At 45.2% G+C, this 14,986-nt stretch overlaps 1 protein-coding gene across 8 annotated transcripts in view; it reads left to right on the top strand.

Moving 5' to 3' along the window:
* Window positions 1-14,986, top strand: part of ZMIZ1 (zinc finger MIZ-type containing 1) — a 338,869-nt gene that overhangs the window by 160,810 nt on the left and 163,073 nt on the right. For all 8 annotated transcript variants that reach the window (XM_078783821.1, XM_078783818.1, XM_078783816.1 and 5 more), the window contains 2 exons: window positions 11,937-12,037; window positions 14,781-14,884. In XM_078783821.1, the coding sequence (XP_078639947.1) occupies window positions 14,816-14,884 (69 nt within the window). In that variant the 5' untranslated portion in view covers window positions 11,937-12,037; window positions 14,781-14,815. The remainder of the gene's footprint in view (window positions 1-11,936; window positions 12,038-14,780; window positions 14,885-14,986) is intronic.

Genomic DNA, 14,986 nt, shown 5'->3' with positions numbered 1-14,986 from the left:
TTTTATTTATTTTTTTTGGATACTGAATAGAGGCTCGTGAAAGAGCTGACATTTACTTCACAAACAAATCAACCAGACAAACAAAATATATAAAAAGAGGGAGCGGAAGACAAGAGAAGGGGAAGCACACAAACACTTGAGAGCACACAACATTTAAGAGCAGGGAGATGTGTGGGAGGGGGAGGGCTTGGGGGGAGGAGGCGTGGGAACGGGGGGTGGGGGGGGGTGGGAGAAGTATAAAACACAAGGACACCAAGGACTTCCAGGACAGAAGTTGGTATTGTTACGTGGTCCCCTCGGTGAATACCTGGTCTCGGTGACCCCCGGACCGTGAGAGGAACTCCGCCAGCAAGCTGTACTATATATGCGCTTTCGCCACGCAATCCATATGAATTTCACCCAGGAGACAACTGATGTTCAAGGATATATTTCCAATGATAATGATACCATACAATTTCAATGACACAACCACGGAGATTTTCCCCGAGCAATCAACAATACACAATCATCACCAATTCACAATTCACAATCAATTCCCTAGGATTAAGGTGGCCATCTTATACATGTGTGTCCCGGTGAGTACTCACGACACCCTTTTGGTCTCGGTCCCGCATAATGTCTCTGGGCCCCTCCTGACCAAGATGATGGTCGCCGTCGCCGCTCTCGGGCGGTTGAACGAACCCCGGGTGGACGTGTTTCCACCGGGCAGGTATCGTACCAGGCACCGTGGCTGCAGCCCCTCGTGGCCACGCGAAGCGGATACGGTAGAGCAAGCCAAACCCCACGCCACTTGCAAGGCGCGTTAGGCCCCAACGTGCGACCCGCACGCGTCTGTTTAGACGGTGCCGCGAACGATACCAGACGCGGGGTCGATGCACGGCCCCACGTCAACTTGACGTCTCCACCGGGCCGGTACACGTCCCGGTGATTCCTCTCGCCAGACAGGCTTCGGAACGCCGCTTTTCCACGCAGCGCAAGGTCGATCCCACCTTTTGGTCGGAGCGGGGCGAGGAAGAATAATACTCGTCCTTTTTTCCTCGTGTCTTTTCCTCTTCCGTTTCCGGTCACTTCCGTTTCCGGCCACTCCCTCAGAAGGGCTCCTGACCCTCCAACCACAACAACTACACAACAACTTAATATACTACACACGGATAAGCAAAGACCTGAATGGTAATTCACATACATTCACATAAATATGTAACACTCCCCCCCTTCAAGAAAGAAAGTTTGAACCCAGCGAAAACTTTCTTTGCCGGCCAATTTGGAGAAACAAACCAGATAACTCCACCCCCCCCCCCACATTATCCGTTCCCCCCGGGCACAGTTATCACTTAAAAATAAAGCAACCAAATTTTCACCACAACCCCTCCAGATTACTCCCTCTGGACTAAGTACCAACAACGACATGGTCCCTGCCAAATCAAACTCCATCTCATGACCCTCTGACTTTGACCGTCAGTTTCTTGGGAATGAAGGTAAAGGGGTTGATCAAAGATCCAAAGTTAAGCAACTCGATAGCACTTTTTCCGGGAGGCCAAGCCGAGTATTCACTACATGGATGCCTTTAGGAACGCGGAGTTCACGGTTAGTCCGTGCAGGAAAGTTCTCTACATGGGCGCCTTGAGGAACGTGGAGTTCACGGTTAGTCCGTGCATGAAAGTTCACTACATGGACGCCTTTAGGAACGGCGTTCACGGTTAATTCGTGTAGGAATCTTGGCTCGGCGGCTCCGCCGCCTTCAGTGCTTCAACTTCTCAGAACTTCCCTAATAATTAGGGTGAGACCACTGGTCCCTGTAGTCCCATGAATAGCGGTCTCCTTCTCGGCCACTACCAAAACTACCGCCCAGTTGTCCTCTCCTGTAGACCTCTCGACGCCTACGAAATGCCTTCCCTACTGTTATGGTCCGACCCTCCAAATCCTTGCCATTCCAATTCTTCTCTGCCTCTCTGGCGTCTTTTGTGCTGGCAAACGTGACAAAGCCGAACCCTCTTGACTGTTGCGTTTCCCAGTCTCTTACCAACCGCACTTCCACCAGCGGCCCATATCTGTTGAAGACAGAGGTCAGAACTTCTTCCTCTGTTTTGAAGTTCAGTCCCCCTACAAATAACTTGGCACTTTGGTCGCCATCCCGAGCTGGTGTGATGTTATTTTCCCTGCTGGGCTCTTTACCAACCCTCAGGTTACCATAAACTTGACCCCCGGCCAAATCATTCCCGATAACCACAGATACACCCTCTACAGGAAGCGTGGCTTGTAAACCGACGGTGACCGGTCCTGACACCAAATCGGACTCCAACTGGATGACCTGAAGGGGAGCACTAACACCGCCCCCGATCCCCTGTAAACGAACACTATCCCCCGTTGCCGTCTCCTCGGACCATGGCAAAATGCCTTCAAGCATTAAAGATTGGTGGGCCCCTGTGTCCCTCAATATTCTAACCGGTCTCCGGTTAGTCGAGGCTCCATCCAGTGACACAAACCCCTCTGAAATAAATGGTTGGTAACCCTTTTGATGGCGATTTCTTACGCTAGCCATCGCATTCGGAGTTGTAATAGTCGGACTCCGCTCTGGGTTGTCCCTTTTCATGAGGTAACAACTGGACATCAAGTGTCCAGGTTTCTTGCAAAACGCGCAAGTAGGCCCGGAGGAAAAACTCGGGGTCTGCCTCGGGCCCCCCGAACTATAAGTTTGTCTTGGGCCCGCATCCCTCTGATTTCGAACCGGTGGGGTATCATAGTTGTCCCCATAATCATCTCGAGGCCGCCGCCATGTATGGTCGTTCTCCGCACCTGCTGTTCCCCACCTCCCCTGCGGAGATCTAGGCGAGGAGTTAGGTTCGTGGACCCCTATTCGGTGGGTTAAGGCATAATCATCTGCCATGGTGGCTGCGTCCCACAACTTTGGTACCTTCTTTTCCTGCAGGTACACTTTGATGTCCTCGTGGACACACTGCTGGAATTCCTCCACCAGGATCAAGTCCCGCAATGTCTCGAAGTCTTTCCCGACTCCTTTTGACTCACACCACCGATCACACATGTTTTCTTTCACTCTGGCAAACTCCACATGGGTCTCACTCTCCCTCTTCCTGGCATTCCTGAATTTTTGCCTGTAAGCTTCCGGAACCAACTCATAGGCCTTGAGGATGTGCTTCTTCAGTACCTCATAATCTGCACATTGGTCCATTGGTAGCGCCGAATAAATTTCCTGAGCTTTCCCCACCAGCACACTTTGCACGAGTATGGTCCAGGCCTCCTCCGGCCAGTTTAATTGTCGAGCCACTTTCTCAAAGTGTGGGAAAAATTTCGCGACTTCTTTTTCACTGAACGGTGGAACCAGCCTCACATGTCTGCCCACATCCCAGGTTTTCTGGTTAGGTGTCGACCCCGTCAGCAAGGGTGGTGCCTCTCCCCGTTCTCTCATTAACTCCAGCTCCTTGAATTTGATTTCTTGCTGAAGCTCCATGTCACGTTCCTTTAATTCCCTTTCCGCTTTTCTCTCCTCTGCTTCGAGGTCCCTTGCAGCTCTCCTCTCCTCTGCTTTTCTCCCTTCTAACCTTTCCTGGAGTTCTCGTTCCACTCTCCTTTCCTCTGCTTGTTTCTCTTCTCTCCTCGCTTCTGCTTTCCTTTCTTCTTCTGCTCTTTCCTTTTCTGCTTTCCTTTCTTCTTCTGCTAACCTTTCCTGGAGTTCTCGTTCCACTCTCCTTTCCTCTGCTTGTTTCTCTTCTCTCCTCGCTTCTGCTTTCCTTTCTTCTTCTGCTCTTTCCTTTTCTGCTTTCCTTTCTTCTTCTTTTAACCTTTCCTGGAGTTCTCGTTCCACTCTCCTTTCCTCTGCTTGCTTCTCTTCTCTCCTCTCTTCTGCTTTCCTTTCCTCTTCTTTGATCCGTTCCTGGCTCCGTAATTGCAACTCCAGTTTCCGGAGCTCAACGTCTTCTGGTTCTTCGGGTAGCCACTCCCAGGCTAACTCGTCCCATGTTCCTAATCCCACCATAGATTGTATCACCGTGGCCTGCAACTCTGCCTTCCTCAAATTAGTTCAGACCTCCAAGTTAAAATGTTTGGCCAATTTCAAGAGGTCCGACTTTAGCAACGCTCGGAACTGTGCCTCACTCGGGGTTACCCCAAAGTTCTGTGCCACAAACGCCATGGTGCCTATCGTTAACACCTGTTAACCTTCACCCAAGACTTTACCCCAATTTCTCAAATTTTTTTTTACCAATTAATAATTAATTAATAAATTTTAATTAATAAAAAATATTATTATTTTATTATTTTATACAATTTTAAATCCCGGACGTATACCCAATTGCGAAACCGCAAATCGTAATTTGGACGAGCCCCCAATTCTGTTACGTGGTCCCCTCGGTGAATACCTGGTCTCGGTGACCCCCGGACCGTGAGAGGAACTCCGCCAGCAAGCTGTACTATATATGCGCTTTCGCCACGCAATCCATATGAATTTCACCCAGGAGACAACTGATGTTCAAGGATATATTTCCAATGGTAATGATACCATACAATTTCAATGACACAACCACGGAGATTTTCCCCGAGCAATCAACAATACACAATCATCACCAATTCCCAATTCACAATCAATTCCCTAGGATTAAGGTGGCCATCTTATACATGTGTGTCCCGGTGAGTACTCACGACACCCTTTTGGTCTCGGTCCCGCACAATGTCTCTGGGCCCCTCCTGACCAAGATGATGGTCGCCGTCGCCGCTCTCGGGCGGTTGAACGAACCCCGGGTGGACGTGTTTCCACCGGGCAGGTATCGTACCAGGCACCGTGGCTGCAGCCCCTCGTGGCCACGCGAAGCGGATACGGTAGAGCAAGCCAAACCCCACGCCGCTTGCAAGGCACGTTAGGCCCCAACGTGCGACCCGCACGCGTCTGTTTAGACGGTGCCGCGAACGATACCAGACGCGGGGTCGATGCACGGCCCCACGTCAACTTGACGTCTCCACCGGGCCGGTACACGTCCCGGTGATTCCTCTCGCCAGACAGGCTTCGGAACGCCGCTTTTCCACGCAGCGCAAGGTCGATCCCACCTTTTGGTCGGAGCGGGGCGAGGAAGAATAATACTCGTCCTTTTTTCCTCGTGTCTTTTCCTCTTCCGTTTCCGGTCACTTCCGTTTCCGGCCACTCCCTCAGAAGGGCTCCTGACCCTCCAACCACAACAACTACACAACAACTTAATATACTACACACGGATAAGCAAAGACCTGAATGGTAATTCACATACATTCACATAAATATGTAACAGTATTTCAAAAAAGTGGAATTGGGGTGAAATTAGCGGGGATAGTAAAGATCAATGTTTTGGATGGGGGAAGATAAGAGATGGTGGTGAACAGCTGTTTTAAAGACCTGGAGGGTGGAGTGGGATTGAAGAGAGTGAGGGAGTTTGTTCCAGAAGCGGGAGAAAAGAGGAATGAAGGAGTGAAGGTGAGCAGAGAGTCTTGATTTTGGCAGTTTAACCATAAGAGGGTTGCAGGCAGATCTTGTGCGACCTGTAGGAATATTTGCTGGACAGAGCCCAGAGAGAGCTGGGGGGGCAAGGCCAGAGAGGAGTCGGTAGAAGACGGAAAGACCACCAACCTGCCTGCGGTGAGTGAGTGAGAGGCCCTTGGAGTTAGCTTCATCGCGGGAGATTCCAATGATTCCGAATGCTTTGGTTTCAACAGCGTGAAGACGAGCTAGGTGTGAGGCAGGAGCACCAGCCCAGAGGGGAGAGCAGTATTCCATTCAGCTGCGGATGAAAGCCTTGTATGTGGTGAGGAGCTCAGGTGTGCCAAGGAAGGACTTCGCACGACGGAGGATGCCCAGTCGGCGACTGGCTTTGGAGGCCAGATTTGAAATGTGGTTTTCCCAGGAAAGATCATGGCAGATAGTGAGACCCAAAAGCTTGAGTGACAGAACTTCTTGGAGAGGATTATTCCGAAAGTGGATGGGAGGGTTGTCCAGTCGGTCTTTTCGGAGAGACATCGTCAAAGTGTGAGATTTGTCAGGATTGACAGACATGTTCCACTTGTATGCCCAGTCTGTGATTTTGTCCAGGTCTGCAGAGAGTGAGGAGGCTGCAGACTGCCGATCTGAGGGATGAAGAATGGAGCGACAGAGAGTAGAGTCATCAGCAAAGAGATAGAGAGGATTTTCAAGAGAGTCAGAGAGATCATTGATGAAGACCAGAAAAAGCACAGGGCCCAGAACACTAATGGCTAATTCTAATGGCTATTTCTAATGGCTAATTCTAAAGGCTAATTCTAAAGGCTAATTCTAATGGCTAATTCTAATGGCTAATTCTAAAGGCTAATTCTAATGGCTAATTCTAATGGCTAATTAGAGCCTTGTAGGAATATTTGGGGGATCTCGCGATGGGGGATCTCGCGAGATCTCGGAGACGGTGGGAGGGATTTTCGAAGCTCCACACGGTCTCCACGTTTTTCGAAGTTAAGTCTGTTCACAATTGTATTTTGTCGAAACTGTATTTATCTTTCGGTGTGTGAAGTTATTGTGTGCAACTTTGGTTGTTTCTCGGTGTTTATCTTTCATAAATTGATCGTCTGTTTGCCGTGTCGTGTCTTGAGGCCTTGTACAGTGTGCACTGTACAACCTTGAGGCTTTGTTTTTCTCTCAGCGGTCCGTCGTTTGTGATCCAATAACTTTCGTTCTCTGTATTCCCAGGCTTTTCACCCATAGCCTACTTCCTTGTGTAAATCTCAACTCAAAAAAAAAATTAAAAAAAATAAATTCTGAAGGCTAATTCTAAAGGCTAATTCTAATGGCTAATTCTAATGGCTAATTCTAATTGCTAATTCTAATGGCTAATTCTAAAGGCTAATTCCAATGGCTAATTCTAATGGCTAATTCTAATGGCTAATTCTAATTGCTAATTCTAATGGCTAATTCTAATGGCTAATTCTAATGGCTAAATCTAAAGGCTAATTCTAATGGCTAATTCTAAAGGCTAATTCTAATGGCTAATTCTAATGCCTAATTCTAATGGCTAATTCTAAAGGCTAATTCTAATGGCTAATTCTAATGCCTAATTCTAATGGCTAATTCTAATGGCTAATTCTAATGGCTAATTCTAATGGCTAATTCTAAAGGCTAATTCTAAAGGCTAATTCTAAAGGCTAATTCTAAAGGCTAATTCTAAAGGCTAATTCTAAAGGCTAATTCTAATGGTTAATTCTAAAGGCTAATTCTAAAGGCTAATTCTAATGGCTAATTCTAAAGGGTAATTCTAATGGCTAATTCTAAAGGCTAATTCTAAAGGTTAATTCTAAAGGGTGATTCTAAAGGGTGATTCTAAAGGGTGATTCTAAAGGTTAATTCTAAAGGGTAATTCTAAAGGGTAATTTAAAACGGTAATTTTAAAGGGTTCTACGGTAATTTTAAAGGGTTCTAAAGGCTAATTATCAAGGGTTTCGTTCGTTTCTAGGTTTTGCCTATTTCATATTCAAAATTCCAAACTGAACCGCTTCCTTCAGACATGCGTGCAATTTTTTCCCCCATTTTGACCCCGGTCAGTCTCCACCCCTTGGGCATGAACCACCGAGTGTCAATTCAAAGAAAATTTGTTACGTATTTCATCCATCCCCGTTACGTATTTCATAATAAATAAAAATTGTTACGTATTACATGCATCCCCGTCACGTATTTCATAATCCAAAAAAATTGTTACGTATTTCATGCATCCCCGTTACGTATTTCATAATCAAAAAAAATTGTTACGTATTTTCAATGTTGATTGCATATACAAAGTTTCTTTTAAAATATTTAAGAATGTGCCAATAAAAATTGCACTTTTTGGTATTTCACCTTTTGGCCCAACTCCAGAGGGTAATTCTAAATTACTCCAGAGGGCAGGGCCAAAAATGATACTGATCTTGCACCTTCTTGCCATGTGTTGATCATAACAACAAGTTTGGTGAATTTCTGCACAACCATTTAGGAGTTGACAGCATGATTGATTGACAGATGGACAGACAGAAAGACAGACAGAAGGAGCCAATTACAATATCCCCTCGTCTTTTTTCAAAAAGTGTGGGAATAAATATTTATTATGAGAACTACTACTGCAAGTAGCAAGAGATATAAAAACATAAAACGAAAATCTCGTCTTTATGAATGTTAACCAGGTGTCCGTCTGCTCAGCATTAGTTGGGTGGACGTTAAAAACATCGCACGGTGTCCTTCGTGAAGAGTAGACGAGTTATCACCAGCACCCTGAACAAACCACAAATTCCTCCTATGACCTACAATGGACACTACGACAATGGCAACAGCTGCACCTCAGTGATGATGTAATCAACAGGCTTAGTTCAGAATTGAACCCCAGTCCGATATGCATTCTCCAACAACAACTAATCCTGCATGTAGTTTTTCATGTTTTTGTTAATCCTTGTTCTTTGTAGTTACCGTACCATCTATAATAAATACTTTTTCTCCGTGATTTGAACAACTCCGACACCATCTCCATAAAATGTAAATGTTTACTTTATTTGTTTAATTATTTGTCCATTTATTTATGTATGTTTATTGTTTTTGTTTTTTTTCTCGCCATCTTATTATTCCACCGTGCGCAGCACATGGCTGCGGGTCACATATTTGTCTGAGGGCGCAGCTCTGCCACTAATGCAGTGCCCCCTGTAGGTAGAACAGGAATTTGTAATTTGTTCAGGGTTTTTTTTTTTTTTTTTTTTTTTTTTTTTTTGTTTTGTATACTGAATCGAGGCTCGTGAAAGAGCTGACATTTATTTCACAAACAAATCAACCAGACAAACAAAATATACAAAAAGAGGGAGCGGAAGACAAGATGGGGAGAGAAGGGGAAGCACACAAACACAACATTTGAGAGCAGGGAGAAGTGTGGGAGGGAGAGGGCTTGGGGGGAGGAGGCGTGGGAGGGGGGGGGGGGGGTGGGAGAAGTATAAAACACAAGGACACCAAGGACTTCCAGGACAGAAGTTGGTGTTTCAAAAATGTGGATTTGGGGTGAAATTAGCAGAGGTAGAAAAGATCAAGGTTTTGGATGGAGGAAGACAAGAGATGGTGGTGAACAGCTGTTTTAAAGACCTGGAGGGTGGAGTGGGATTGAAGAGAGTGAGGGAGTTTGTTCCAGAGGCGGGAGAAAAGAGGAATGAAGGAGTGAAGGTGAGCAGAAAGTCTTGATTTTGGCAGTTTAACCATAAGAGGGTTGCAGGCAGATCTTGTGCGACCTGTAGGAATATTTGGGGGACAGAGCCCAGAGAGAGCTGGGGGGGCAAGGCCAGAGAGGAGTCGGTAGAAGACGGAAAGACCACCAACCTGCCTGCGGTGAGTGAGTGAAAGGCCCTTGGAGTTAGCTTTATCGCGGGAGATTCCAATGATTCTGAATGCTTTGGTTTCAACTGCGTCAAGACGAGCTAGGTGTGAGGCAGGAGCACCAGACCAGAGGGGAGAGCAGTATTCCATAGAGCTGCGGATGAAAGCCTTGTAAGTGGTGAGGAGCTCAGGTGTACCAAGGAAGGACTTCGCACGACGGAAGATGCCCAGTCGGCGACTGGCTTTGGAGGCCAGATTTGAAATGTGGTTTTCACAGGAAAGATCATGGCAGATAGTGAGACCCAAAAGATTGAGTGACAGAACTTCTTGGTGAGGATTATTCAGAAAGTGGATGGGAGGGTTGTCCAGTCGGTCTTTTCGGAGAGACATCGTAAGAGTGTGAGATTTGTCAGGATTGAAAGACATGTTCCATTTGTTTGCCCAGTCTGTGATTTTGTCCAGGTCTGCAGAGAGTGAGGAGGCTGCAGACTGCCGATCTGAAGGATGAGGAATGGAGCGACAGAGAGTGGAGTCGTCAGCAAAGAGATAGAGAGGATTTTCAAGAGAGTCAGAGAAATCATTGATGAAGACCAGAAAAAGCACAGGGCCCAGAACACTGCCTTGGGGAACTCCAGCCTGAACAGGAAGAGGAGATGAGAGAAACCCATTCAGGGCCACACGTTGACTACGACCAGAGAGAAAGTCTGCCAGCCATGCGTGGAGATTTCCATGGATACCAAAGGAGGAGAGTTTGTTGAGCAGAGCGGGGTGCCAGCCCGTATCGAAGGCACGTGAAATGTCAAGGGAGACGGCTCGAATTTGCTGTTTGGCGTTGAGGACCTCCATCCCTTGTTGAGAAAGCAGAAGCAGGGTGTCTCCCTTGTGCAGGGTGTCTGCAATAGCTCACCTATTCTTCACGAAGGACACCATGGGATCTTTAACATTCACCAACCAATGTCAAGAGATGGGACACTCGGTTTAACATCCATCCGACAGACGACAAGCTTCCGTGCCTCGTGAAATACCAGGTTGAGGGTTTATAGCTAGATCGAGATTCAAAGCCAGACTAGACAGCTCAAAGCCTCAAATGGCATACATACCGTAGGTTGCATTGCAGCACATTTATTACTTGCAAAATCGAAGATTTTTCAAGTATATTGGTCGGTTGCGTTTGTGGTTCTGTCTGTCTGTTTGTTTGTCACCGACCTACAGGTCACAATTTTCAACCGATCGTCATGAAACTTCACCAAGCTGTATCGGTCATTCCAATATTGAGAAGCCTATTGATTTTGAGGTCAAAGGTTATGTGGAGGTCAAATTTCTAAAATCGCCATTTTAAATCCGATTGACTTGAAAATTGAACAGCATTTGCATATTGCCTCACTAAATTGGGAAACCAACTATTTTTGAGGTCAAAACGTCAAAGGTCAACTGAAGGTCAAACTTCCAAAATCATCACTTTTCATCTGAAAAACCGTCAATTTTCGTCCAATTGACTTGAAAATTGAACAGCATTTGCAGAGTGCCTCACTGAATTGGGAAACCAACTATTTTTGAGGTCAAAAGGTCAAAGGTCAACTTAAGGTCAAACTTCTAAAATCATCATTTTTCATCTGAAATATCATCACTTTTCATCCTGTTGACCCGAGCTTTGATCAAGATCGTCAATTTTAATCTTGATGCTGTGTCAATTGTGGACAATTTGCTGTGTCAATGGAAAACTTTGGGGGGGAGGGGGGCGATTTTGCAAGTATCGTGCTTCGCATGGCGTCTTCTTGTTACTTGGGAAATCGAAGATTTTTCATGTATATTGGTCGGTTGCGTTTGTGGTTCTGTCTGTCTGTCTGTTTTTCTGTCTGTCTGTTTGTCACCGGCCTACAGGTCACAATTCTAAACCGATCGTCACAAAACTTCACCAAGGTGTATAGGTCGTCCCAATTGAGAAGCCTAATGTTTTTGGGGTCAAAAGGTCAATAGGTCAACATAGGCCAAAGGTCACTAACTTTGCCAAATTTCTAAAATCCTCAATTTTCATCCGATTATCTTGAAATTTGAAGAGGACTTGCGTTTCTGGTCACTGAATTCAACCACCAAGTATTTTTGAGGTCAACATAGGCCGAATTTGTAAAAGCCTCGATTTTCATCCGATTGACTGGAAATTTGAAGAGCATTTGCATACAACTGCATACAACATTTGCATACAGCATACAACATTTGCATACAACATACATTTGCATACATACATTTGTTTGTTGTATTTGCATATCTGGTCAATGAATTCAACCACAAATTGTATTTTAGGTAAACATAGGCCAAAAGGTCAACATCGGCCGAATTTCTAAAATCACCAATTTTCATTTGATTGACTTGAAAATTGAACAGCATTTGCACATTGAGTCACTAAATAGGGAAGCTAACTATAATTTGAGGTCAAAAGGTCAAAGGTCAACTCAAGGTCCACCTTCCAAAATCATCATTTTTCATCTGAAAAATCGTCACTTTTAGGATTTTGCAAGTATTGTGCTTTGCATGACGTCTTCCTGTTTATCCATTGGTTGATTTCATTGGTATTTATTTCTTTTAATTTAGTCATGAATTTTATTTACTTTTGGTCTTGCAGCATTCTCAGAGTGGTGCTACACTGGGACGGCGCACCAGCCTGCTTCCAGTTCAGCAACAAGCTGGGAGAGGCGGACATTAACACTATTCTGGGATGGGCAAGTGAGTATAAAGTTAGTGGACCCAGTTTATTAGCTCTGAGCCACGATCTTTATTCACATTTAACAACTTTACAAATGAGTCCCATATCTCATGCTGATTTTGCCATCGTTTCATCCTATCCTCGCTCTTCATGTTATATTTGTATAGGTTTTTCCTCTATTAATATAAGTGGTAGTCAAAAGGTTTTTACACTCAAAGTCCAAAAATAAAGAATCAAAATTTGGTCCATACGTTTGTCTTTTTCCATAGTTTCCAGGCATTGTTTCACACAATTTTTTCCCAGTTCTGAGAGAGCTCCCTGACACTATTGGTCGAGCTCTGAAACTTTTATTTTCACGGGGAAAACTTTTTGACCTCTCATTAGTTTGAAGCGTGCATTTTGGTAAATTGGTGCCTTATAACTCAAATTCACAAGCAATGTGAGCCGAGGGTTTAACGGATTGGTTTGAAGTGTGCATTTTTTTATTACGAGCAAATACCACCCGTTGCTTCGTTGATGGGAATAATAAGAGAGGGGTGGGAGAGCGAGAGGAAGATTGGTGCGAGAGGAAGAGGGGTGAGAGAGAGAGGAAGAGGGGTGGGAGAGGAAGAGGGGTGGGAGGGGAAGGGTGTGTGTGTGTGTGTGTGTGTGTGTGTGTGTGTGTGTGTGTGTGTGTGTGTGTGTGTGTGTTTGTGCACGTGCGTGTGCGAGAGATAGACAGAGACAAATGGGGGATGTGGGATGGTGGGTTTGGGGGGGGGGGGAGGGAAGGTGAGGGTGAGGGTAGGATGGGGAGTTAGCAAAGAGAATGTTGTGTTATGTTTTATGAACACACACACACAAATATATGCATACACACATGCATATGTACAAACAGATGTATCTACAAATGGAGTTCTTTAAAAGTGGTATTCAAGTGGAAAATTAGCGAAATTCGATTCAAAAATATATCAAGCCACAGAGCTCACAAAATATCGGTCTATGTATTCACAGCTCGAACCAACATGACATGGTTGTATGTAGTGTGGGGTAGCACAAGTGACTGAACTGTATACGTAATACCTCGTCGTTCACTTCACATTACCACGTCACCCACTCAGCATTGCCATGTCGTAAAAAGACGTGTGTCAACACCGTGGGTATGCACCGCAGGTCTCTCTCAAAATACCACCTGTCAGTAGAAAATCCCACCCATCGCTTCGCTGACGGGAATACCAAGAGAGGGGGGTGAGGATGGGTGGGAACGATGTAGGGAGGGGAGTGAGTAGGGTATGGGAAGAGGATGGGGGGCGATGAGGATGCAGGGGCAAGGAGGTGGAAGGGGGCATTCTCAACTTGTGTTTGGTTGGGGGATTTGAGGGGAAAACGCGAGTGGGGTTACCTAGACTGTAGGTTTACGTTTACCTTGAATCTAGCTTTACCCCCTTACACCTCATGGAGGTATACAAGTGAAATGGTGACTTGAGCAGGAGGGGTTAGTTTATCCCCTTATACGTCATGGAGGATAAGGAGGTTTAAGGGAGAGGAGCACTTGAGAGGGGGGGAGGGGGGCGAGGGGGTTGGGGTTAACCTCCTACAGTTTCATAGGCAGGCCGATTCATCCATGTTTGCCGTCCTTTGGATGGATATGAAACTGGATGTCCTGTCTGCCAGTATTAGTACAGGATCTAACAAAATGGGGTACATTCAAACAGCACGCACCATAACTGTAACTCTCCGAGGTGGTAATTACTCTTGCTATTAAGGTTACTTGTCTTATCTTCCATTTTAAATTTTCATCAGATTTAACTAAGATAACGGAACACACGTTTATACTTGTATTGGCGAAAGAGTGATATCAGGCATTTGATGATATGAGTGAGGAAAGTGAAAAAATACATTTTGAGCACTTTATCATAAAGAATTGTGGCCTGTTTCAAGTTCCGTTGTGGTTCCGTACGAAGTTACGGATGAAAAGGCAAGCCAACATGTACACCAAAACGACAAGCATAAAGGTTTACCTTTAAATAGAGTTCTTTAAAAGTGGAATTCAACTGGAAAATTAGCGAAATTCAATTTAAAAATATATCAAGCCACAGAGATCACAAAACGCAAGTCTATGTGTTCACTGCTAGACCCAACATGGGGGAGTTTTGGACACAAGGTTCGATTTGCCAGTGGATATTTTTTGCTGTTTTTATAGGTATCTTTCAATAATGAAAGTGAAAACGGATCACGCAAAAACGGTGAAACGATGCAATCTCATGAAAAAACCCCAAAAAAACATTACAGATTTAAATCTAGCAAATACGCCCTGTTCCACCCGGCCCGAGAAAGGCCCGTAACAAAATGCTGGCTTAAGACTCCTGCAAGGAGAAAGTGGGGTGGCCAACAGTAAGCCTCTTTTTGTTTTTTTTCATGATGAGCACCCTGTTAATTATCTTCAAATGGGATGTTTAAATTTAACCAAATGCCCAGTTTTCATTCATGCACTCCTTTGGAGTTCACTTCGTACGCATGAAAAGTTTTGGGCCGATAGGTTTCATGGTTTAGGAGTTATGGAGGCGACACACACATTTATTATTGTAGATTTAACGGAAGTTTTGTGCCTTATCAGTATATGGAAGTTTTGTGCTTTCTTTCATCATGGTAATCGTCTTCTTTTTCCAGCAGAATTGGGTTGGGCATAAGTGACATTAGCTTAGTGCATGGTTTAACCCAAAACTTGTTGATGCTGTACTGAACAATGCAGCTGTTTTCAGGCAAGTCTTTATGACCCTGCAGGTGGGGGGGGATGTGCAGCTATTGGTAACGTCAACATGAGCAGCATGGCTTCCATGGATAGACATATCCAGCAGACCAATGACAGGTTGCAATGCATCAAGCAGGTACATGATTGTTGCACAATAAAACCACACTATTCCACAGCACTTGTGCATTCCCATCAAAGCTGTACACCATGTATTCTGCTTGTAAACGCGTGACAAATG

Source organism: Myxine glutinosa, chromosome 8, assembly GCF_964187855.1.
Source record: "Myxine glutinosa chromosome 8, kmMyxGlut1.1, whole genome shotgun sequence".
Lineage (NCBI taxonomy): Eukaryota > Metazoa > Chordata > Myxini > Myxiniformes > Myxinidae > Myxine > Myxine glutinosa.
Note: the sequence above shows the minus strand (reverse complement) of the source record. Positions and strands in the feature narration are given on the sequence as shown.